General features: G+C 40.3%; 1 protein-coding gene across 1 annotated transcript in view; it reads right to left on the bottom strand.

Moving 5' to 3' along the window:
• The window catches only part of Phlpp1 (PH domain and leucine rich repeat protein phosphatase 1), a 207706-nt gene that overhangs the window by 34933 nt on the left and 147171 nt on the right, over positions 1-25602 (bottom strand). Inside the window, exons 6-11 of the mRNA XM_059280129.1 lie at positions 25314-25544; positions 20525-20727; positions 18684-18744; positions 15978-16073; positions 12293-12448; positions 2098-2298 (exon numbers count right to left, since the gene is read on the bottom strand). Of these exons, the coding sequence (XP_059136112.1) occupies positions 2098-2298; positions 12293-12448; positions 15978-16073; positions 18684-18744; positions 20525-20727; positions 25314-25544 (948 nt within the window). The remainder of the gene's footprint in view (positions 1-2097; positions 2299-12292; positions 12449-15977; positions 16074-18683; positions 18745-20524; positions 20728-25313; positions 25545-25602) is intronic.

Below are 25602 nucleotides of genomic sequence, written 5' to 3'. Positions count from 1 at the left end.
TTAACCATCAACATCAAATGAGGGGGTAATGGGAATGAAAACCACATTAGCAAAACCAAAGCAATGTCTGAAGTCAACACACACATGGATCTTCCTTCCTCCTGCAAAAGCTTCAACAGATGGGGAGTTGCTCTGGGCAGCCGAAGGAATATTATTTTGATTCTATACTGATCTGCACTGACCAGCAGAACACCAGAAGGTTAATGTTTACTTCTTTGATGAACAGGTGTGTGTTCCAGTCCTAACTTGTAAGAAAAATGTCAGTGAAATAAAAACAGAGTAAATCTTCTTGGCGAGCTCAGTGCATGAGCTTCTGCACAGTCAGACAGGATGCTACTGCTCCCCCAGACAGAGATTTAAAACAACTGGACCTTCTGAAGCCACTCTTTATAATGCCAAGCCATTTCTATGTTTGTACAGGTCACCACTATACTTTTGTCTTGTTACTTTCCTTTCTTCCTCCCCCCTCCTTTTTGTGGGGCAAAAGATCGAACACTGGCCTCTGCAGTGCTATACTATCTGGGGTTTTAAGTGTCTCTGTGTGTTTATGTGTGGTATATATGCATGTGGCAGCGAGTAGAGGCCACGTTGGATGTCTTCCTCTAGCCCTCTCCACTGAACCTTCTGAGACAGTCACTAGTTAGTGGTCTACTATGAAGGAAACAAAAAGTGTGAGGACTTCTTACTTGAACATGGAGCTCACCAATTGGCTAGGCTCGCCAGCCAGTGAGCAGAATCTGCCTGCCTGGCTTCCAGAGCTGGGGTTACAGCACATGTTAGCATGCATGCTTTTCTGTGAGCACTGGAGACTGACACTGGGGTCCTCACGCTTGGGCTGCAAGCACTTTGCCCACTGGGCCAGCCCTCAGACCAGGGAGGAATAAAAAATGGCTTCCTGGTTTACATGCCAACTTTTTCCCCAGAAAAATGAACAAATAATTTAATTGTAGGTAGTATTTACTAAGTGTTCAAAAAAATGTCATAAAGACTACAAATGCATTGTTTTATTAAATACTATATAAAAATGAATAGGTACAGTTTAAGATAATATCAAAAGTTATTACTAAATTGCTACAACAAGGGAGTTTGCATTAAGTACTAAATATGAGGTAAATCTTATAACACGTATTTTTAAAATATCACTGTTTGTTTATGTGTATGAGTCTCTGTGTGTGCACATACATGTAGGTACTTGGGGAGGACAGAAGAGAGTGTTAGATACCCTAGAATTGGAGGTACAGACGGTTGATCCAGACTTGGGGCATTCGGAATGAAACTTGGGTCTTTTGAAAGAGAGGTAAGCAACCCTAACTACTGAGTCACTTCTCTCTCTCTCTCTCTCTCTCTCTCTGTGTGTGTGTGTGTGTGTGTGTGTGTGTGTGTGTGTAAATATTTTTAATTACATGAGCCTGTTTAAAAAGTAAAAATTAATAAAGAAAAACTTTCCTTTGTCACTCTAGAGAAATTTATTCTTAGAAGTACTGATAACATTGTCCAGCAGGATAATATTATTTGGTAAGATTTGACTGCCAACTCTTTTTTTAAAAGTAATTTATGAATTTATATTTATTTTATGTGTGAACATTTTGCCTGGATACATACGTGTGCACCACTTGCATGGTGCCTACAGAGGTCAAAGAGGGTGCTGGATCCTCTGGGACTGGAGTTCTGGATAGTTGTGAGCTATCATGTGATTGCTGGAAACCCGACCCCAGGTCCTCTGCAGGAACAACAGGTGCCATCTCTCCAGTCCCCCACATTCCAACTCTTAAACACATTAGTGTTTTTTGCTTTTTGTTTCTCAAATAAAACTGACTAGCTAAAGAGAAACAACAGAAAAAATGGCTACTAAAAATATATCTTATTTGAAAATCTTACGAATATTCTAGTGATTTGGTTTTTGGAAATATTTGTATTAGAAAAACCAATACAGTTGTTCTAAGGGAATGCTTGCTGACTGCAGCTTGCATAAAAGATAACCGAATGAGGGAGGAAGAGCAAACATACTTATATTACCTTGAACTAAGGCTTCCTCTGTGATGTCTCCCCCTTCTGTGAACACATATGTAAAAGCATGGCTTTACAACCCTCTGTTACCTTGCTGGGAAGCTCTGAAGCCGGTTATAGGCCATGTGCAGGATCTTCAGACGTGGGTGCCCTGTTAACAAAGGCACACACTTATCGGTGAGGCTGTTGTTTGTCAAGTACAACTCCTGTAAGATACTGCTTGTCTCCTCAGAAAGCGTGGCTGGAGGCAAAGTTTCCAGTTTGTTTGCAGATGCATTCAGGAATCTCAGGCTGCAGAAACAAAATGCAGAAAGTCCATTGATAAACTGGAGCTCTAGTTCAGATACCTCAGAAAATCCAGAAGCTACACGAACAGGAAAAGGTGGGAGCTAGATTTAGAAACAGGAACAAAAAGACAGGTCCTAGCATCTGGGAATTTAATTCAGCAGACATAGGGAGAGAATCCTTGCAGTAATCAGGTTCCAAATCATCCAAAGAGAAAGGCAGGACAAGGTGGAATGGAATGTACCATAGCTCTGTTCTCATAAGTAGCTTTTGCAACAACCAGGTACGGGGTGCTCAGCACACAGGGTCACCCACCAAAGTCTGTGGACAACTCCACCTGCCCACCATGGGGATCCGCCATATGGAAACACACCAGTCTCAGGGTGCAAAAATATCTTTGTTTAACAACTGGTCAATATGCAGAGAAGGGCCTAGCCCTAACTAAGACATCCAAATCACACCCCTTCCTCCAGGCTCAGAGATCATCATGAAAGAGGGGACAGAAAGAGATGGAGTGGTAGATGTCTATAAAAAAATCATGTTTTCCAGACACAGTAGGGCAAGTGAACACATGAAGTCACAGCAGTTGTGATAGCACCCATAAGGCCTTTGCAAGCTCAAGCCAGAAAAACAAACCCAGCATGAAGGAGACAGGTGGGCATAAAGTCCCACCCCTAGCTGAGGAGCTACTGGCTGTTCAGAGGGGGACAGTCAGTTTTCTTTAATGGTGTGTTCTCTGGTAAACTAGCCATGCTCTAGGGCAGCCCCCTCCAAGAATATTTGGGAAACATAAACTGGAATCCTTGAGTTAAAGGGAGGGAGAATATGAGAATGAGAACACAAAGTTGGATAGGTTGGGAGGTAACAGTTGATATGGGAGAAGTTGGAGAAGAGGGGATGATATGATCAAAATACACTGCATCAAATTCCCAAAGAATAAAAATACTACTTAAAAATTCATCTTGGTTTAAACATTCAATATGAGTTCTGGGCTGTTCTAGCATATGTTGAGAAAAAATAATTGTAAAAGGGAGAATATGAAATATTAGACACAGTTGTTTTTTATCTTGGATTTTTTAAAAAGGCTTTATATTAGGAGCCATCCCTAGTACTGTCACTCTAAGCTCTCACATACTACTTTAACACTCCAATTCTGCACACACACACACACACCACTTACACACGCACACACACAACTCCACTACTTATCTGAGGAAAGGCGCAACTTCCTCAAAATAGAACATGTTCCATTAAAGAAACATAGATTCTGCTGACACTTAAAGAAAATGGGGGGAGGGGGTAGAGAGGGTTGAATTGGGCTGTAGAGACCATAGTCATGGGAAATTATAGCTATGTGTTAAGGAGTAGAAAATAAAAGGTCATTCATGCCGTTTTCGAACTGGTCTTAACTAGGAAAAAACTAGTTTCATCACCAGAATTCTTGTATTATTTTAGGTCCTATTTCTTGCAACCTGATTTAAATATATCAGTTAAGAACTTCCTCTGTGTAGAATTAGAATATATTAAAATGCAAGAATTGCATTTTTACTGCCCCTAAAATACCATGGAGTCGGGTCAACTGGGAAGCCATCTGACAACTATTAAATACAATTCTCTAGGAAATGTGCAGCTAAAGACACATAAAAGACTGGAGAGAGAATGACTTCATGAATATTTGCATAGTTTTAGGCCAGAAAAAGAGAAAATGTTGTTTTTAAAACACTGACACATCAATGCTCATCTAGAAAGCTGCGAATGAGATTTTAAAAGCTTTAGGCATCTGAACAAGAGGAAGAAAATTATTTCCAAGGACTTCTTGTCAGCTTGAAATTGCCAGCTTTTAGGGAACTCTCCACTCTCTACAGAAAATTGAGAGGGAGAAAAACCTCATACCACACTCCTCCAAGAAATGAAGCTAAGTTAGCTGGAATTATGGGGTTCAGTGCCAAAGGATGGTTCTGAACCACATAAAGCACAATCCTGCTATCGCCAAACATGTGGATTGACTCAATTTTTATTTTATCATGATCTCAGGAAAATCACATGCAATAGCCATTCTCTTACACTAGTCTTTCTTCAATTTGAATATGTTAGCAGAAGCCTAACTGAATTGATTTCATGGTCTAGGTGTCATCCTTCCTCCACAAGGAACAACTACTTTCAATGTGCAAAATCAAAACCCTCCAGAGCTGACTTAAGGACAAGCTGCATGGCCCTTTCTTTCCCCATCTTCAGCCTGAGGGATGAGCCGTGTTCCTCAAACCACTGTGATGTGGTAACGATTTTTAAGCTTCCAACTTACCAACTTCTGTAATAGCATAAAAAGATTTTTAAAAAAAAGCAAAGAAAGTTTAATGTGCTAAGTTTCAGCCATGTAGCCTCCTCATGACAGAATCATCTAATTAAAGGAAGGCAATAAAATGCTCTCAGTGTTTTCATTTATCAGATGCTTTAGAGGAAGCAGAGTATGCTCCTATTTTCCATTTCCCTAGACAATCTCATTATCCTAGATGTCCCTCATATTTCACAGAAGACAGAAAACAAAGCTGAGAAAGTCAAATCACTTGGCAGTGGTCAAACAGTGATGAGTAGCAATGACAAAAATTTCATCAATCTCAACCAGCCCATTATTCCTAAATAGCTCTCCAGAATTCCGATGTTAAAAACAGTAATAAAAACTTTTTCCAAAGAACATTTTCATGGGGCCCTTTCTCTACAAACTGTTGGGGTCAAGCAGGACCTGCTGAAGAGCTGTGTGCACGTACTTCAAATTCAATTCTTATAATCAACAGCTGTGAACTTAACATTTCTTCTTAGCAGAAAGCAAAGGGCACAGATATGGTTCCTGCCCAAGAGTACTTGGGAAGCCACAGCCACAGAGAGAAAGCCACTTCCTGCTTCCAGAGCTACTGTTCCATTCCTCTGCCTTGGCACACTGTCTGCCTGGTTCTGGGTTGTCTTGTTTGATTTTCAGAAGCTCTCATAGAACCTAAAATTCTACAGACATCCTGTCTCTGTAGAGGAACACAGCACTCGGTGCCATAACAGACTTAGCTTGGTCATGGCATCTTAGCACAGCAATAGAAAAGGAACTAAGACAAGAATGTTACTCAACATCATTCATCATCACTAAAATGAGGTTGGGTAGAATGCTACTACATATGGGTTGCTCCCCAGTTCCTTATCAGTAGAGTAAGGCTGTGTAGAACGGTACTCCATAGCGGTTGCTCCATAGCTTATCATCATTAGGGTAAGTTGTGTAGAATGGTACTCCTCCATGGTTTATCATCATGAGAATGAGGTTGGGCATTTTTGGCAGAGAACAGAAGTTATACCATTCTCAGTGCACCATATTAGGAGGAACACAGGCCAATGTCTTAACTACTTTCAACATTAACTCAGATTACTTGGTATTACCAATTATAACCACTAAACTTCCATTTCCTGCCCCCTTTGTAGCTAATAAATTTGCACAGAGATCAGTTAATAATGTCCACATTCCATTTATCATCACACTTTTTCTTTAAATTTTATTTATTTATCCATTCTTATGTGTATTGATAGGACACCATTTGCAGGCACTGGTTCTGTTGTCTTACCATTTGGGTCCTAGGTACCAACTCAGGTCATCATCCTTGGTGGCAAGTGCTTTGCCAGCTGAGCCATCTTGTTGGCTCTTGCTTATTATCTTTTGCTTTTAACAACTTTTTCAATAATGTTAGCCAAAATCTGTATGACTACTGTAAGGAGAATTCCTATTGATTTAATCCTCAATTTTTTCCTTTGTGCTAATAACAATTTACAGGCATGTAAAATAAAATAAAAAATTATTTTACTACTGGAATAACTCATTCCTCTCATTTTGCATTCATTACGAAAGCTGTCTCAGACACAGCATGTTTTCTGACATACCTTTGAGTTTGCCTTTTCTTTAGCCCGCTCCAGTGCTAGATCAATCCTAGTTTACTTCTGTGAATTCAGTGTTTTGGTATTTTTTTCAGACAACTTTTGAACATTTCTTAAGTTTATTCTAAGCATCCAATCTTTCTTGATACTATTTTAAAATGGGGGTTTGCAATCAACATACTGTCTCCCACTGGCTATTGCTTGAACCTAAGAAGCCTCTTGATATGAATTTTATATCCTGCTACCCTATCTGACTGACATGTTTGAGACTGAATTATTGATTACCAACTCTAGAGTTTTTAGGTATGATACTGTGTGTGTGTGTGTGTGTGTGTGTGTGTGTGAGAGAGAGAGAGAGAGAGAGAGAGAGAGAGAGAGAGAGATATGTTTAGTCTCAGGTATTATAATATTACATACAAATATACATTTTTCTTCTATACGATTTTAGAGAAAAGTGTTTTTGTTCCAACAATTACCTTGTACTTATCCATTGTTACTAAATTATTCCCCATTCCCACCCTGGAGTGTGTGTGTGTGTGTGTGTGTGTGTGTGTGTGTGTGTGTGTGTGTGCATACAAAAGCAAGAAATCAGTGCTGAATTAGGTGTCTTCCTCAATCACTCTCCACCTGAGCTTCTGACACAGAATTTCTCCCTGAACCAAGAGCTCACTACTCCAGCTAAATTACTTATCTGGTAAGCTACAGAAATCTTCCTGTCTGCATGTCAGCAGTTGGGCTACAGGCATGAGCCACCCACCGCTCCTGGCTTTCCCCCTGTGGGGCTGGCGGTCTACAGATCTTCATGCTCGCATGGCAAGCACTTTACCAACGGAGCCCTTTCCCCAGGCTGGCCTTTCAGGTTTTTCTACAAGCATTTACTACTCTAAGATCTTCAGTTTGGTGCCAGAAAATATTCTTTTGATTACAATTCTAAAAGTCAGCTCTGCTCAATGGTTTGTGTTGTTGTTCTTCAAGGACTTAAATGTATGCCAATCCTTTCTTGTTGTTCTTTCTTCCATTCCCACTAATTTACCACTTACTTCTAAGTTCTTCTTTACTGCATTTTTACTTTTCTCAACTACGTTTCTGTTTATTCTTAAAAAGAACTTGGTCTTATATAAAAAGCTTAGGATGCACTTTGATCAACTTTTTAAAATGTTGCTACTTTGCATTAAGATTTTTGAGGAGTCTGATGACTGTCTAAATATGCCCTTTAAAATCCCTTTATCTTTTTTTTTTTTTCCTGAGACAGGGTTTCTCTGTGTAGTTTTGGAGCCTGTCCTGGACTCCCCTTTATCTTTTTAATACAGCCCTGAAAAGTTTTGGTTTTCAGTATCTAAATTTAACTATTAGATCTAAAAGTTGATCACTGAGATTATCCCAGGTACTTACTTAGTAGTTCTTTTCAAATATACCTTAAGATCTTTTTGTATGTGTGTTATAAAAATGCATTAAATTTTAAATAATTGTTAATTCATTCTGTCCCACTATTTTCTCTGTTCTTCAAGAGCTCAACATGTAAATTCTGCTCCTTTGGGGTCAGTTTTCCACTTCCCCTGTTCATCTCTAACCCTTTTATTTCTTCTTCCTGTTTGCTTCTCTGCCTTTCCTTAATGTCTTTGTGAATTCTTATTTGAAAGTACTACCCTTTATTCACCTGGTAATATGCTGCTCATTTATAAAATGATTGCTAGATATTCTTTTCCATTTTATGAGTTCCTGTTTGTCCACTTTTGTTCTTAACTTTCCATTTTTTTCTTTTTTATATCCTCAGATGCTCATGAGTATATTTAATTCTGCTTGGAATGTTGCCTTACATTTTTTTCTTAACAATGACTAAATTATGTGTATATGTGTGGAGGCTAGAAGGTGTCAGATCCCCAGAGTTGGAGTTACAGGGAACTGTGAGAAGCAGAACCTGTGTACTGGGAAGTGAACTTGGGTTCTCTGCATGAGCAGTAGGCCATCTTAACCATTCAGCCACCTCTCTCTCTATCCTGTTGATGAGATTCTAAGTCACTGGGACCATGTGGTATCCTAAGCGATTTTGTTTAGACTGAGAACAGATGGATGTTGTATCCTCTAATGTTCTGTTCACAGACCTTTGTATCCCTGATCCTGCTTCCCTTCCCTTTTACCAGCTGTCTTAGTCAGGGTTTCTATTGCTGCGACGAAACACCATCACCAAAAAGCAAGTTGGGGAGGAAGGGGTTTATTTGGCTTACATTTCAGCATTGCTGTTCACCACTGAAGAAAGTCAGGACAGGAACTCAAACAGGGCAGGAACCCGGAGGCAGGAGTTGATGCAGAGGCCATAGAGGGGAGCTGCTTATTAGTTTGCTTCCCATGGCTTGCTCAGGCCATGTTCTTATAGAAAGAACCCAGGGTCAGCAGCCCAGGGATGACACCACCTACCATGGGCTGACCACCCTCCCCACCCCATTGATCACTAATTGAGAAAATGCCTTACAGCTGGATCTCATGGAGGCATTTCTTCAGCTGAAGCTCCTTCCTCTGATGACTCTAGCTTGTGTCAAGTTGACACAAAACCACCCAGTACACCAACCCAAGTGACTGACCCTCCACTCTTAATGATCCTTCTTGGACAGTATTCATGGCTACTCTTATGAACATTCAGAACATTTGGTTAAAGCCTTCTGGATCATTCCTGTTAGCCCCATGTGGAACTAGTCACCAGAGTATGACCCCTGTCAAAATCTCATAGCTGGCCATCCTCTGATGCTCACCCTCCCTTCCCCAGGGTCCAGGGAAACCTTGGAACTTTTCTATGTAGTCTAATTCTCACTGGCTGACTCTCTGCTTTTGACAAACCTGCCAGCCGATTTTGATGCTAATAATCTCTGAAGAGCGCCACATACAAATATTTGAGAAACACAAGAGATGAAGTATGTGTTCTCCCAAGTACCACTGAGTCTTCGGTAGGAATCTATTTGTCAGCAGGATCTCCTGTGGTCACCTTGAGCTTTCAGTGTTTGGAGGAGCTTGCACACTAAAATCACAAAGCTGACCTCATTAAACATGCTGATTCCGGCTCTCCTTCTAACATCTCAGTCAGTGGAACTGAGATAAAAGCCAGGAATCTTCAAGTTCTCTAGATGATTCGGAAGACTTGCTTTTAGAAACACTTTTAATCTACCACATCCCTCCAAACATCAGAACTTCAAAGATAGCTCACTTAAATAAAAATGTGGGCAATTCAGCTTTTCAAAATGCCAGAAATATCTGCCTTTGCCAAAGAGCACCAGTTGTCATGGTCAATTGATCACCTTCTTCTGATTTTCTGTTCTCTTTTAGTTCCTTTGATATTTACACATATTCTGTCTGAGTCACTCAAGCTTATGGTTTACGGTGTGACTAATACTCTGGGGATAGTTAATGAGTACAAATGAGAAATACCATGAATCTTATTGGCATAGAGATGTCCCCACCCCCATCTCCTGCCTCTGAGCATCCTGGGTCTGTTCCAACCAGGGATAAAAACAGACCTGGGTCCTGCCACTACTGGGGTCTATACAATTTTCCTTTAAAAGTATTCATTGCAGCTTTGTTAGTTAGACTAATTCCATCAGGAGAAGCTGTCTGGCCATCAAATGTGCATGATGAGCCTAGGTGGATAGGGAGTCAGTCACTGCCAAGATTCTAAGAAAGAACAGAAGGATGGCAGTACCTCTGGCTGTGACTCATCCACTATGGCGACCCATGGGGAATTACCTAGCCTTCCTCTGACCATCTGTTGGTGACAGTCAAGTATCTGAAACTCCTTTGGTGTTTCTATCATGAGAACTCTCATCACAGAGCAAAAAGACATTCAGCAAGATGAGGAGTAGAATATTTACCAGTTTACCCAACAGAACCAAATACTGCTCTCTCTCAAGATGCAATATCACAGTCAATTTCTTAACAATATATGGTACATCAAATTTCCCATCCATCTACAACTCTGGGCTATGAGCTTATGTTTATTTTAAAATGTGTTAATTTTAATTGTCGTAAGTGTACATGTATTTATATTTATAGTGTGACATTTCAATTCAAGTATAGAGTATGAACTGCCATTTTTAAAAGCAATCAAACAAAACTCAAAGGTGAATATAAAAAGTAAATTCATAAACTGGTGTTCAGGTTGTAATAATGCTAACAAGATGGGCTACAAGCTTCCAGCGAGAAACGAAGACTTTACTAAAAGTCACCTAACTGAAAGTAGATTCCCTTCTCTTATTTGTTTATGAAATAACTCCCTGCTAACAGGGAGAGCAGCCCAACATGTGCTATTCTCAGTTATACAGTCTAAGCTAGAACTGGAAACAATGATTTATTATCACAAAGAATATTAAGAAAACTACTGTTAAGATTTGATTTATGGAGTAAACTGACAGAAGAATTCATATGGTTTCAGTAATGCCTACAAGCTACCTGCTAAACACAAACAGTAAATTCACCTTGTCAGTCAGCAACCAAGTGTTCTTCTTCATACCAGTAAGCCAGGCTGTCCCTCTTTCTGTCTTTTCTATCCTCTTAAATCTAACTTCTATTATGTTCATTGTGCAGTTTTTTTTAAACTGTGTATTACGGTTTAAGCAACCTGGCAATAACAGCTACAGTCAACAATTTTCAGTGTCTAAAGCGTGGAGCACAGTGGCTGAACCATCAACTAAGACAAATCACAACAAATGTGCAAGACACTTGCGACAAGGCTGCTTCCTGAAAAGCCCAAAACTCTGGTGCTTTCTCTGACGGCCACTGCTTCCCTTTTGACAGTGGCTTGCAGATCTCCACTGCTGACTAGAACTCAAAAGGCTCACCTTTCTCGCCTCCTCTTCTCCATCTCCCTCCTCCTGGCAGTTGCCAGGATTTACAACTTGCCTACTCTGTGGTTTTTCTCTCAATCTCCAAATGTTCACTGAATTTCAAAAAGAAAACAAATTTTCTCTTAATATTTAAATTAACCCCTGTCTTATAGTTTCTATTGCTGTGAAGAGACACCATTGCCACAGCAGCTCTTAAAAAGGAAAATATTTAATGAGTTGGCTTATGGTTTCAGAGGTTTATTCCATTACCATCATGGTGTGACATGGTGGCGTTGAGGCAGACATGGTGCTGGAGAAGGAGCTGAGAGGTCTACATCTTGATCAGCAGGCAACAGAAAGTGAACTGAGACACTGAGTGTGGCTTCAGCCTATATGAGACCTCAATGCCCACCCCATAGTGACACACTTCCTCCAACAAGGTCATACCTACTCCAACAAAGCTACACCTCCTAATAGTGCCACTCCCTATGAGCTTATGAGGGCCAATTACATTTGAACTGCCACAATCCCTCATCAAACCAACTTCTTCAAATGCTTAGATACAATCATTCAGGGAAACTGTTCAAATATGAGGGAAAGCTGGGGAAGTAGCTCAGAACATTTGTCGATAGCCCAACATATATCAGGCTCTGGGTTCAATTTCTACTATGTCAAAAATCTAAAATTAGAATTTTTGATTATTGGGAACAGAACACTAATCCACTGTGGGTGGCACCATTCCCTGGGCAGAGATTCCTGGAACGCATAAGAGCAAATGAAATGAGTTGAACACTAACATGAACACATTAATTCACTGTTCTCAGCACTTGACTGTGTATGTGATGTGACCAGCTGTTTCAAGTACCTGCTGCCTTAACTTCCCTGAAATACAGAGATTATAACCTGGAATCGTGAAGCAAATCAATCCTTTCTCTCCTAAGTTGTTTTTGTCAGGGAGATTTATCACAGCAAAAAGAAATAAAGACAATCAGATAATTAAAGGAGTGGTATAAGAGTTCACATCTCATTCCTAAGACACATGTTTAGCACAGTACACAATACCTTTCTCTACAAAGAGCAGTGACATCAGTAAAGATCTGCAGGATGCTGCTTTTTCCATCCCACACAAAATGGTAGAAAGGTGGCTAGCTAAACCAAATTTTCATATACCTAGGAGAGATAATGAAGTTCCCACAAATGAGCTCAGATCATCGGTGATAAAATCCTCAGTGACAGGCACCACGTACAGGCTCAGGTAAACACTGAAGACAGTCAAAACGCTTTACCTGTCAGCCTTCATGAGAAGGTTAGGTGGGAGCTCAATGAGCTGGTTATGCTGCACATCCAAGACCTCCACCGATGTTCTCTCTAGTCTTTCAGGAAGCCTTGCCAACTGGTTGTGTCCTGCCAGCAATTTCCGGAGACTACTATTACAAAATAAGCTGTATGAAAGGGACAAAAAACAGAAGGCAACTATTTATATAGGGCTAATTCGGGATGAGGGTAAAAAAAGGAGGATTTAAATAATCATCATTCCACAAATTATACATTAATTCAGTACAGGCTAACAGGCTCACTTTAATTTATTAATTTATTTTAGTCAATGTATATGAGTGTTTTCCCTGCATGTATGTATGTACACTACATGGGTACCTGGTACCTGCGGAGGTGGGAAGAGGGTATCCAATCCCCTTGATCTGGAGTTACAGATGGCTGCAAGCCATCATGTGGGTGCTGGGAACTGAACTCAGTCTTATGCAAGAGCTGCCAGTGCCGCAGAATGCTGCGTTATCTCCCTAGCTTTAGCAGGTTTATTTTAATATAAACTTGGAGCTATTTGTACTTCAGTGCTTTCTATATCTTTTTCACAGAAGGAAACACTGAAGAGCTTGGTCTAACCTGATCCAAAGGTGAGCTTTACAAGGCTGTGTGCTTCTTCAGACCTACAAGGCTAATGTCCTGTCCAGAGTCTGAATAAGCACAGCAATTTATAGAGATGATTAAGAGTAAGCGCAAAGTCTTCAATGACAGTAAGCTTTTTAAGTACATCTAATAAAATGTTACATTTTACTTCATAATTTAGTTTTCCCCTTTTCTCTCCCTAATGCCTATATATTTTAGTATCCATAGTTTCACCCTATACCAAAGTAGACACTCTCTCCTAAAGAAAATAGAATGGGTAGATTCAACTGACTGCAGTATTAATATCAAGTGATAATTAGATTTAGTTCAGTTCTTCTGGATACTGTCTAAGCAACAAAATATTACTTCTCTTTCCATGTATTTTCATTTATAAATAAAAAAATAACTTGTTTGGTTGAACTCATCATATACCCTCCTTAGAGAAACAAAGTTTAAATATAAAATCAATTCTAATGAATCACTTTTGCTTGAATATTAGACCACCAACTGGAATTGTACAAAATCTGCAACTCAACACTGAGGGAAAGAGCAATAGGTATTGTTTTTGTTTCACATTGAAAAAATACAGAGAGAAACACTGAATTCTATGACGATATAACACTTGGCATTTACTTTGAATAAGCATTTGTTTAGATCCACAAAAGCCTATACTGGTACAGAGCCAATCAAATATGGCTTTGGGAAAATGGTAAAATCTCAGGTTATCTTGTATTTCTTAGTGTGTGTGAGCACATTTAGGCCCTGATGTGCCACTTGTTGGACTGAGGTGGGAAAGACAAGATGGAAGAATACTAAGAAAGACAACGGTAAAAAGTTTTCCAACAATTTTCCTCCCTAAATGTGGCCATTTTCTTTTTCATGTTCCTCTTCTAAAAGCACTGGGTCTAAAAAGTCTGTGTCTGTAGGTCTCTCTGTCTGTCTTTCTCTCTAGTGATGATTGCTGCATGAGGGTCAATTAAATGCTCAATTAACTAACACTCTGGGGGCAGAAAGTATTTTTAAATGCACCAGATTTATGGATATTATAATGGCTGAAGAACGAAGAGAAATTAATCATTTCAGGGACTGAACTGATTGGATTTATTTTATGAGAGCAATATTCTAACACAAACGGAGCTACACAGGCAGTTGGAAACTCTATGGTGCCACATTAAGATAATTCGTATCACTTGACTCACTATGTCTAAAATTCTTTTTTTTTTTTTTTTGGTTTTTCAAGACGGTTTCTCTGTGTAGCTTTGGTGTCTGTTCTGGATCTTGCTCTGTAGACCAGGCTGGCCTCAAACTCACAGATATGTTCCGAGTGCTGGGATTAAAGGCGTGTGCTACCCCTGCCCTGCCTAAAGTTCTTTTAGTGGTGTTATAAATATTTCACATTTGGTATCTATATCTACAGGTCTTTTCCACTAGAACTAGTTACACCTCGGGTGCTCACTGTGTGCGCGCGCGCGCGTGTGTGTGTGTGGGGGGGCGGGGGGAGAAGTCAACACTGGCTATCTTCTTCAATCATTCTTAATTTTTCTGAGGCAGCGTCTCCCACTGAACCCATGGCCCATCAACTGGCCATAGGCTGGTCACTGCACTGCAGGGACCCACTTGTGTCTGCTTCCAGGGCTAGGGTTACAGACACACGAGACCAGGCTTGGCTTTTTCATGTGGATACTGAGGACCCACACTCAGGCCCTTCTACTTGTGTGGTAGGCATTTTACTGACTGAGCTGTCTCTCCAGTGCCTACTCACACTTTTAGAAGTCAACTAAAAATTCTGATATAAAGATCAATTAAAGATTAAGCTAAATGTTACTTTTATCTTATTTGTATTGACATTTTTGATTATACATTGACAGAAACAACTTTTCTCTGTCCTATGACAGGCTAAAAATGTTGAGTTAACTGAACTCAAATTTTGGCAGCAACTTGCCATCAATTAAGTTTAAATTACTACTTAAATTAAAATTAATAATCAGTGTCTTGGTCAGAAGAGCCACACTTCAAATGCCAGGCATCGCATGCAGACTGTAGGAACACTGAGGTGAACACCATGTTCATCACAGAAAGTTCCCATGATGGCCTAGGAAAGACGTTTCCAACGGTTTATTAACTACCTGGCTAGTCACAATAACTCAACTGGAAAAGATTTTTCTGTATCTATGGATACTGGAAATCATCACATGGCTACTTCAAAAATCTTGTTACTAAAGAACCAATTATGATGGGGAGATGAGTCAGTGGGTAGAGCTCCTGCTGTGAGGCCTGACAAGCTGCATTGAGATCCACAGAACCTGTACAAGCTGGCAGCAGAGGCACTCATGTAGGAAATCCGTGTGCTTCTACGGGTGAAATAAAAATCTCCGGAAATGTGAGGGCCAGCTAGCCTGATGTACGCATCAGCGCATCAAGAGGACCTTTGTCTTCTCCAAGCAGACAGGGAGGACCCCAAGGCAGTTCTCTGACCTCCATGTGTGCACCATGCACACACACCCCCAACACTATTAAAAACCACAAATTATGAAAAAAGGTAAGAGGTAAAGGAGAGAAAGAAAATGAAGTTTGTAGCGTTCCTATTTCAATTTTGAAATCAAAGAGAAAAAGACAACCTAGTTTGCTCTTTCAAGGTTTAGTGATCTAACCACATCTACCTGCCTCGTGTCCCACCACCACCAAAACTGTATCCCTGGGAAAACAAAAATTATCTAGGGTAAGGAAGACATACTGTTAACAGACAGAGTAGAGAGTCTGAAAGAATTAAGATCCCAGAGGTAAGCCATTTATACTGTTTACTGAGTCTCTGAGCATTCCTGGTTTATTTGTAATTTTCCAATAAGCACCACACCTGGTATGGATCTGCAATGTCAGCCTGAACATCAAAGACTTACTCTGCTCTCCACCCCATAACGATACAGGAATAAAAAACAATGAATACATTTGAAAACAGACTGTCCTGGGGTTCATAACAAGCTAATAAGATAAACACTAAGTCAGTATATCATTACTGATCATCTGGTTTTTTTTTGTTTTGTATCCTTTCATTTTATCTGAAATACTTACCGGGCAGGAAGTTCACATATTTGATTATGGCCAATATCTAAAACTTCTAACTTTCGGCTTTCACATACCCATTCAGGCACATTTTCTAGGCAGTTTCTAAAGATAAGAACATAAAAAATATTATTTTAAAAATTAAATCTGAAAAGGGGAAGGGGAGAGGGGAAAATTATATCTAGCCTCAAATATCTAGTTTAATTTTTTTAAATTTATGTATGTCTGTGTGTATGTACACATTCATGCAGGTGCCCACTGAGGCCAGAGGAAGGCAAAGGATCCCCTGGAGCTGGAGCTACAGGCAGTTGAGAGTACTTGGTATGGGCGCAGGAAGTAAAATCCAGTCCTCTGCAAGAGCAGCACACTTTTTACTGCTGGGCAATCTCTCCAGCCCCTCAAATATACTTTGAAGCTCAAAACAACTACAGAGAAATAAACTATTTTTAAAAATGCCAAAATGCAATGAGCAAGATCAACAGGTTATATGAAATCACCACATTTTAAAACCAAGATGAATTATTATAACAGAGAAGAAATAAAAACTAACATCTCTAACATCTAAAAGATTGCTCTCTCTCAGATGTTAACACCCCTTTAAAGACCACTACAAATTCAGAAAGAGGGGGAAAAGTGATCCAGGTAAGTCAAATGATAAAGTAACCAAGTATTACTTTCAAGTTTACATTTTTATCACTGGCATTAAATAATTCCCAATTTTACTTGGCATCACGAAAATACAGCCCCTGGGAAGAATGGGAAGTGAAATGGTGCACTAACAGTTAAAACAGAATTAATTATTTGAAAATGTTTACTTGGGCATTTAACAATAGTTAGTTACTATAAACAAGTGAACTGAACCAATAATAACTTATTAAATGATCTGACCACTAGAAAAATATACTGTATCTGAATTGCTTCCTTTTAGATTTAAACAAAAATATACAGACAGGAACAATAAAAGCATGTAAGTACTTCTCTCTTCTCCATCCCCACTCTGGAGGGACAGAACCAAAGACCTCACATGTTTGTCAAGACGAATTCATTATGAACAAATACAAAAGGTTGAAAAAATATGATGCTTGGGAAAAGGACAGAAAGACATTTTAACAAAATGGTGGACTGATCAATGAAGAAAAAAAAAGTTACAAAAGTTTTCACTAAATATGGAAATAAAAGGCATTATTTTCCCACTATTTATATGGGCACACACTGTTGTGCTCTAAAAACTGTTTTATTTTATAAGAGTTAACTCTTGAAACAGATTAACAAGATAGGAAAGTAGAAGAACTCCTTCATAAAAGCAATCACAGCACACAGAAATTAAAACTACAAATGTCCAAACAGTGTAGAACTGTGCTGAAGAACTAACTCTTAAGGTCCTACTAACGACCTTTCTCGACACCCTGGGAGATAGTGCACATGACGCAGGCATGCGCACACGAGGCAGGAGGTGCCAGAGTCACAAAGGAAGACGAACAATATTTAAGTGACAAATTCAGGGTTCTGACCTGGGGATTCCAATGAGGACGATGTGCCAATTACCTTCTATGAGTTAGAGGAAACGGGTTCTTTCTATAGCTAACTCTCTGAAGTAAGTCTGTACATGGTATATATACCTATGTATACAAACTCCTGTTTTCATTTAAAAGCTGAAAAATTAAGTCCAGAGTTGATAAGGAGGAGTGGGAAAAAAATCAAGAACTTAATCAAGTAATGTCTGAGTTTAAATAAATAAAAGTAGCAATTTAATAGGAAATTCATGAAACAATTCAAACAACTTTATATCTTTAAACTTTATATAAGTTTATAGTACAGTTACAATTGGAATAATTCTCCCAATAGCTAAAGACTGAAAAGGCATTTATTACTAAAATAGCTAAATTTGTGTGCTCTCATGATGAAGGTAAAGTCTATACCTTAGGACTCACACAGCCATTGGGAGTACAGTGGGTGGAGACTCACCACACCACAGCTCACACCCTCAAATGGCTTACAGCTGGGACCTTCAGAGAGCCAGACCCATGTGCTCTGCAATTGTGGGTATTTCCTTAAAATGAGTTTCAATTTTAGTAGGTTAACATTACTGAAGTTTCATTTGTGTAAATACATGCTGTAGACAAAGCCAGGCCTTTATGACACCAGGGGAAAAAAAAATCTGCATTTGTATTTCTAGGCACTGGAGTAAGTAAGACCTGCGGCAGAGGCAAAGCTGCATTACAGTCAGAGGGTCTGCCTACCTAGCATAGGCTAAGAGCCCAACAGCTCGTGGTCTCTGGCAAGTCCATGTGTGTACCAAGTGACAAAAAGGAACTTAGAGACCGCAGTGCTTTAAGAGGCAGTGTTGTGTTTCAGGAAAGACACACGAGGTCTAATTAACATACATAAGGGCTACTGCACCTTCAAGGTACAAACCTAGGGTCCAAATCAGTTCCAGAGCTGGGGGTGCTACCTCAGTGGTAGGAGCTTGATTAGCTTGGATGTGGCCTTGAGTCTGAACTCAGGTACAGGAAAAACACAAAAAGATGGCACCCAAAGGTACCGATTTTTTTTTTATGAGATTTTAAATTAAGTTTAATTTTTATTATTTTAAAACACTTTAGTTTTTATTACTTTCCTTCAAAATCTATAAAACATCTTAGGCATAGGCTTGGATACAATCAGCTAAAGAACTCCCCAATAGGCCAGCAGTTCTATGTGGTGCTGCCTTCTTACCTTGAGACATCCATGTAAGACAGATAATTTGGAACTGGGTAAACATCAAGTTGAACAAGTTCTATGAAGGAAAAAAAAAACACAAATACATTACTACCCACGTGACTCTGTAAGTGGAAAGCACTGTACTTTCGCCCTCCTCTGTTTGGTTTAGGAAGTACAATGCATCTTCTTGTGTAACTTTAACTGCAGGAGAGCAAAGCCATCTTCCAATGAGTCATTCACTCTCTGCTCTATTTGTTTATGTGCTTCTCACTGTTGTGTGTGTACTGAACTGTACCTAAAAGGTCACTCAAACGAACACTGTATTTTTAATCCTCACACATTGCTGACTCCCTCACAACTGAAACAGAGCACTCCAGAATGCCATAAATGAGCTCCGCTAGTAAGATTAGAAAGTTTCCTAAACTTAGGAAATGTGCCGCCACTGTCTGCCCAGGGCTCTGTTCCTTGGACAGCAGTCTCTGAAAGCCCTGCTCTCCTAATTCACAGGTTCAGTCTTTGCCCAGTTGCCTACTCTGGTCCCAGTGAGAGGCTTGTAGAGTAACTTTTGGTACCAGCTCTTCTTTCCAACGTTTCAGGGACACATCTTTGAGCAGATGAGTGGTGCATCATATTTATGGCCTGGTTGCAGGTTCTCTTAGCTCACATGAAGTCCATCTTAGCAGCCTGGACAGGGATGTTGTGGATTCTCTCGCTCCTCTCCCCTAAGTGTATCTTGCCTACTGCTCTCATTATCAGTCTGAAAGCATCACTTCTTTCTTTTTTTGTTTTTGTTTTTGTTTTTTTCCAGACAGGGTCTCTCTGTGTAGCTTTGAGCCTTTCCTGGAACTCGCTTTGTAGACCAGGCTGGCCTCGAACTCACAGAGATCCGCCTGCCTCTGCCTCCCGAGTGCTGGGATTAAAGGCTTGCGCCACCACCGCCCGGCTTGAAAGCATCACTTCTATCACACACCTCCTCTTCCCAAGGATCTCTCCTACAAGTCTCACTATCTGACTCCACACCACACATCCCACAATTAATAAACAACCCCCAAATTAGAGGTCTTATTAAATAACTAAGAATCTTGCTTTTATGATATTCCTGTGGACACACAGTTCAGGTTTATCTTCCCATTGTCAATGTGTGGAGACCCAGATATTTCCTAGTGAGAAGTTACTCAGGGTCTGAGAATCTGGGCTTGCTTTACCTAGCAAGGCTGCATAAGGGGATGATTTGACCATGTGCGTGGTTACCAGGTGTTTGGAAGGGTCTATACTTGGCTGTGCAGTGTGCTTTGATCTTGCAATGGGGAGGTCTTTTGCCTCGCCCCTTGGCATTGTTATAAAAAGTCCTTTTGAATAAATGGAAGAGGCCATTGGGTAGTGGTCCAGGCCCTCCTGAAGCTATCCTGTGTTCCTGTCTTTCTTCTCATCAACTAGGTCTCTTTCTATCTAATATTTTCTTATCCCTCTCTCATCAGACCCCTTCAGAAGGTAGGGGGCTGGCCTCCCACATTAATGGAACATGAAACTGCAGGTCTCGAATGGAACCTACAATGGGTTTTCTTTCCACCCTCCAGTATTTAATCAGGAAGCCAAGAAAACAGTTTACCTTGTCCCTGATTTTAAGCAGAAGAAACAAATGACCAGTGGGAGCAATTTATCATGACATAAAAAACAAGCTAGGAACAATAAAATTTTCCCTTCTGGTTCCTGTAAATACCAAGACAACATTCTTCTTTTTTTTATCTTGGAAGAATTTCACACTTATTTTAGTAAATGAGGAAAGAATAAAGTCAGTGAGGTGTAGATGATAGTGCTGGGTAAATAGAGCAGCTTGGATGTAGTCTGCCACTTACCATTAGACGAAGCATAGAGTGCTTTTAGGAAATAGCCACAAATGTTCAATGTCACCAGCTGATTCCTCTCACAGTGCAGAACTTCTATGTTGTTGAAAACCATAGCATCTAGGTCACCAAGTTTATTGTCTCGCAGGTCAAGCTGAGTGACATGCTGCACAAAGTCCACTTCATCGGCTACAAGCTTTCTGAGTATGTTCAGTCTTAAAGAGGAAGGACACAAACACAGCTACTTAACCACAATACTACAAATAAACTGCTGAATCCAAACAGTGTACAGTAATGAGAAAGGACAAGTCCCACTGTATCTCAAATCCCCATGCCGTCTTTAATCTTAGCATCTGGTCTTGTTTAACTGGCAAGATTCACTAGCTATTTTTAGCTACAATTCTAAGAGGTCTGAGCCTTTATGATATATTTTGAAACACAACTTAGGCCATGAAAGCTGGAAGAGGAGCAAGTATATTGATTTTACCTAATTCACTTCAAGAGAAGAAAAAGTATCCACTTAGTCACTTACTTCCAAAGAAAGAGGCTGGGAAAGTATAGACACCATACTGCAAAGAACTTTGGAGACAAACCCAGAACCACCTGAGACAAATTGAAACTGCATTGGCTCCCTAAAGGAAGAGATAGATGCATGGAAAAGTGGATGGGCAATCATAAGGGACAAAGTCAAGGACAACAACCTCAAGCCACATACTGAATGGGAGCAACAGAGAGGGAAACATAGTACAGGGATTCTTGATTCTCAGGATCAGGACTGACAGCTAAAGCTATTTCCAAACATGGACTACCACTCAGCGCAAAGTGCAGAAGACACTTTGAGAAACTATAAGGTGAAGGACATCAGTTGGGACCAACAGTTAGGTAAGATGGCAGTCTTTGCCATGACAACTGGTTGGCTGAATGAAGCTACTGCAGATAAGCTGTGAAAGACAAGCAACAGTGGATCAATACGAGAAAGATACAAAACCAATATAACAAATGTAAATCCAGGTTCCCCTGCAAGAAAACAGATGAAAATGTCAGTTCATGGTACCAAGGTAGGCTATGCCTCCTTTGGAAAGAAACATCATCCCTCCCCAGGTGAGAAAGCAGTGAGCTTGTGCACCTGATGAGAGGCACTGTTATTATGCATGGAGTTTAACCAGACATTCTCTGGGGTTTCTGTCCTTCAAAAACAAATAGAGCTATGTAAATAAACTATTAAGAGAAATATCATGAAGGCACTGACAGAAACACAAGGATGTGTGACAGCACAGAGCGAGGATTTGTTAACAACCACGGGCAGCACGTGGTGTCTTCAAATGTCCCTAAAATGATGTTTTTAGTTCCTTCTTTTCTTGTTCTAGGTTGTAAGATTCAAAATTTGGCCTTAACTCAGAAATTTGCCTATTTCCAAATGCTCAGTAGACTATCAGAATGTGCACAATGAATAAAAAACAAGCCTCATTTTGGAGACAACAGGACTGAAGGAATTTAAAGAATGTTTCATGTTCTCCCCCAAATTATACTTTCAATAACCATAATAGCATTATCATCTTCATTTCAAACAGCAACCCACCCACCCACAAGTCACCATATTGGTGCCAAGCTGATAAAACACTTTGTTTTAATGAGGAATGGAAAGGAAAGGTGGCACTCCTGTGTAGAAGAGCAGCTCAAAGGGGGAGAGCCTTAAGCTACAGTCACCTGACTCTCATTTGTGAAATGAGAAAAACATCTTTCTTATTCAGCAAAATAGTTAAGAAAATGAAAGAAGTACCCGTGTACCCAGTGAAGGGCTGTGGTCATGATGATGACAAGGACAGGGCAATGACCTCTGGCTTCATATGGAGAAGAGTAACAAGATGAAGTGCTCTGCCATTTCCCTAGGAGAACTGGAAGTACGTGATGATGATGCACCAATGTACACACAGAGAGCCTACAAAGCAGGTGCTATGGAGAAGCAAGCACCACATCTGAATCCCGAGGGTGTGGAGACAGGCCATAGCAGTTCACAGGAAGGGGCACTGTGGCTTCCAGATCAAAGGCAGGAACAACGCAATGTGTGACTTTCAAGCATGCCACAGGCTAAGTGGAAGGAGTAGCATCATAGCTGGCTATGCTCACACACTGGTCCACTGAAAGTATTCAGCAAGGGCTTTCCCTACTCAATGCTAACACGGGAGATCACGGAGAAGTAAGAGCACTGCCTACAGACCAGGCCATGACAAGGGGCCTATTTTCTACATTTCTAAGTCATTACAGCACACACAAGCACACAGCTTCTATCACATGACTTGCTACTCAAATCTAAAGCTTACATTAGCTATTTTCCTGACAATCAATCTGTCATAAAGTGCTTGAATACAATATCAATGTCAAATCACTGCACATTTCTGAAACATTTCCATCTCACTGTGGAAAAGTAGCAAAGAAACAGCTTCCCAGCCTGTGTTGAGGACACTGAGCAGATCTAAGACAGGGACTCTTGCACAGGACACGTATGCTGGTGGGTGAGAGCAGATGACAGCCAGGACAACTCAAGACTGGCTTCACAGGTATGAGTGAGTACATAAAAAGGGAAAGTGGTCCCAAGAAGACTAAAGCAAAGTGGAGGACTGACGGTTATACTGAAGGATGTCAATGTGGGGGAAAGGAGAAAGGAAAAGGTGATGATTTTTAAGTCTGATGTAACATTTCTTTTGGAAGGAAATGCAATAAAATCAGCTGTTTGTGTAGAGGGAATTCAGTGATACCCCAAGTTCCTCTACTAGCTTCAACCGAAAGCACCAGGGCAGAACTATAAGCAAAGCTACACTTTTCCTCTGATTTAGTACAGGAACCCAGAAAGAGGCAGTTGTCTATGCAGTCAGTGTTCCCAAAATTTCCTGTGTCTCCTCTGGTAAACAGCATCTGATGTCATCCAAAGACTCAAACTAAAATTACAACCCCAGGACTTCACAGAGCTCTTTCTAAAAACTGCTACCTCTAGACACATTAGATCAATCTTACTTGTAAGTTCTTCAAGAAAAATGATTGCTTTGTCACATGTACACATAACTCTGAAACCATCCCAAGCTTGTTACCTGAGGTCAGTGCCCATCATCTCTGGCTCTAACAAAGCCATACCACTGAGTCACTGAAAAAATATATAGGCCTAAATTTTGAAATACAAAATTATATATTCAAACAACTCAGAGTTAATAACATCATGCTTGTAAATAAATTTAACCAGGCAAAATGTTGGTCCCTGTCCCATTCTAAATAGTTCTCAAACGCAGATAAATTACAACTATTTATATTTGCCAAATTAAGAATTCTAGCCCTGCACACCATTAACACCCTCTAGTTAGGAAAGCCTGCTTTCTTTAGTGTAAGGAGAGATGAAGCCAAGCAATTCTCCACTGGCAGGATGTGTGGTCCACAAGCCAAACCACATAAGTGGGAAGAAAGGGAGCAGTGAAGCCACGTTACTGAATGAGCTTCAGAAGTGCCTGAGCTAGCAAGAAGGGAAAGTGGGTAGTGAACAAGGACAGACTCACTTTCCACAAACAGTAAAAACGCCAGGAAAGACAGCCAAGCAGGCTTCAGGAGTGGAGACAGGCCTCAGTCTGGAACAGCTTGCTGGGAGTACTAGGCACTTAACTCAATTCTCTCCACAGCTCCACAAAATGGGTTCTATTATTAACTGTAATTTGTAGATCAGGAGCAGATGCATAGAAATTAACTTGAGCTCAAGATTTACTATGGCTAGTAAGCAGACATCAACTTCTGGTTAATGGGGGGAAATAAGTTAGTTGAGAAAGTACCAAACAGAGCAAGCTAGCACTAAAGACTCACTCCTGTACATTGCTTTGTAAGAAGTTAAGTCCATGACAGGCTTCTGTTTTTCTTTTAAAAAGAAATATCTAAAAACCATCCTCTTAGGACACGTGGAGATGGCTCAGCTGTTAAAAGTACTTGCTTGCCTTTGTTGGGACCTGAATTTAGTTCCTAGTACCCATGTGTCGATTCACAACTGTCCTTAACTCAAGTTCCCGGGGACTTAACACCCTCTTCTTACATCAGTGGGCACCAGGCATGCACATACATTCAGGCAAAACACTCACACATATAGAATAAAATAAATACATCTTTAAGGGAATGCAAAACTGGACCCTCTTGCAAAAGGTATCTCTGTGATTAGAACCTAATAGAACCTGACCTACCAAGGATGACAGCGAAGCATCATGGGCAGCAAGACAGTGCCGGAAGCTTCTGGTTGGGTTTCCGTGTGGTTAGACTGAAGATGAAGGTTCTGCTTTTACAGGGCCCGAGTGCAGGGAGTAGCTAACTTTGGATCTGATAGGGGATTAATTACAGAATTTATGCTTTGGTGAAGAATGGTAAACTAAGCTCTGAGCCACTTGAATGGATAGAGAAGAAATAAACCAATTTAACTTAATGTGTACATTAAATTAAGGGGGAAAAATCAAGAGATGCTCCATAGTATCAAATGTCTCCAGCAAGGCACAGAACAGAAAGACTAGGAACAATCTCCACCATGCTCTCGGTGGTTTCAGTTATTATAAACAGTCCTCTACCCCAGTGCTCCTATATATTCATGCAAATTAAAACTGGGTTCAGGTTCACAAACGAAAGTAAAACTCTCACAATGTGAAGCCATTCATCAGTGGGTTTTTTTAAAGCAAGCTTCAGGGAAGAACAAACCCCACAATTAGCCATCTCTTCTCTGGGTAATAATGTACCGCACAATACAAGCCAGTCACTCATATGAGATATATTTCTCAAAAGAGGTTACCTTAGGTCCACGTGTTTAATATGAGGCATTTTTCTTAAAGCCTGTAGTCTGAGGGTCTCCATACAGTTCCCAGCCATACAGAGTTTATCCACAGCAGTCAACTTCTCCAATACCTCTGGAATGTCCGTGAATTCATTAAAGGAAAGACCCAGATAGCTGAGTTGGTGCATGTTCTCCAACTCAGCAGGAAGAGACTGGAGAAAATTCCCATCCAGCAAAAACGTCTGCAAGCTATCAAAGAAGACATAACAATTACACAGAAAAATGTACATTTTCCAACTTTATTATC

This window comes from Peromyscus eremicus, chromosome 15 (assembly GCF_949786415.1).
Source record: "Peromyscus eremicus chromosome 15, PerEre_H2_v1, whole genome shotgun sequence".
NCBI lineage: Eukaryota > Metazoa > Chordata > Mammalia > Rodentia > Cricetidae > Peromyscus > Peromyscus eremicus.
Note: the sequence above shows the minus strand (reverse complement) of the source record. Positions and strands in the feature narration are given on the sequence as shown.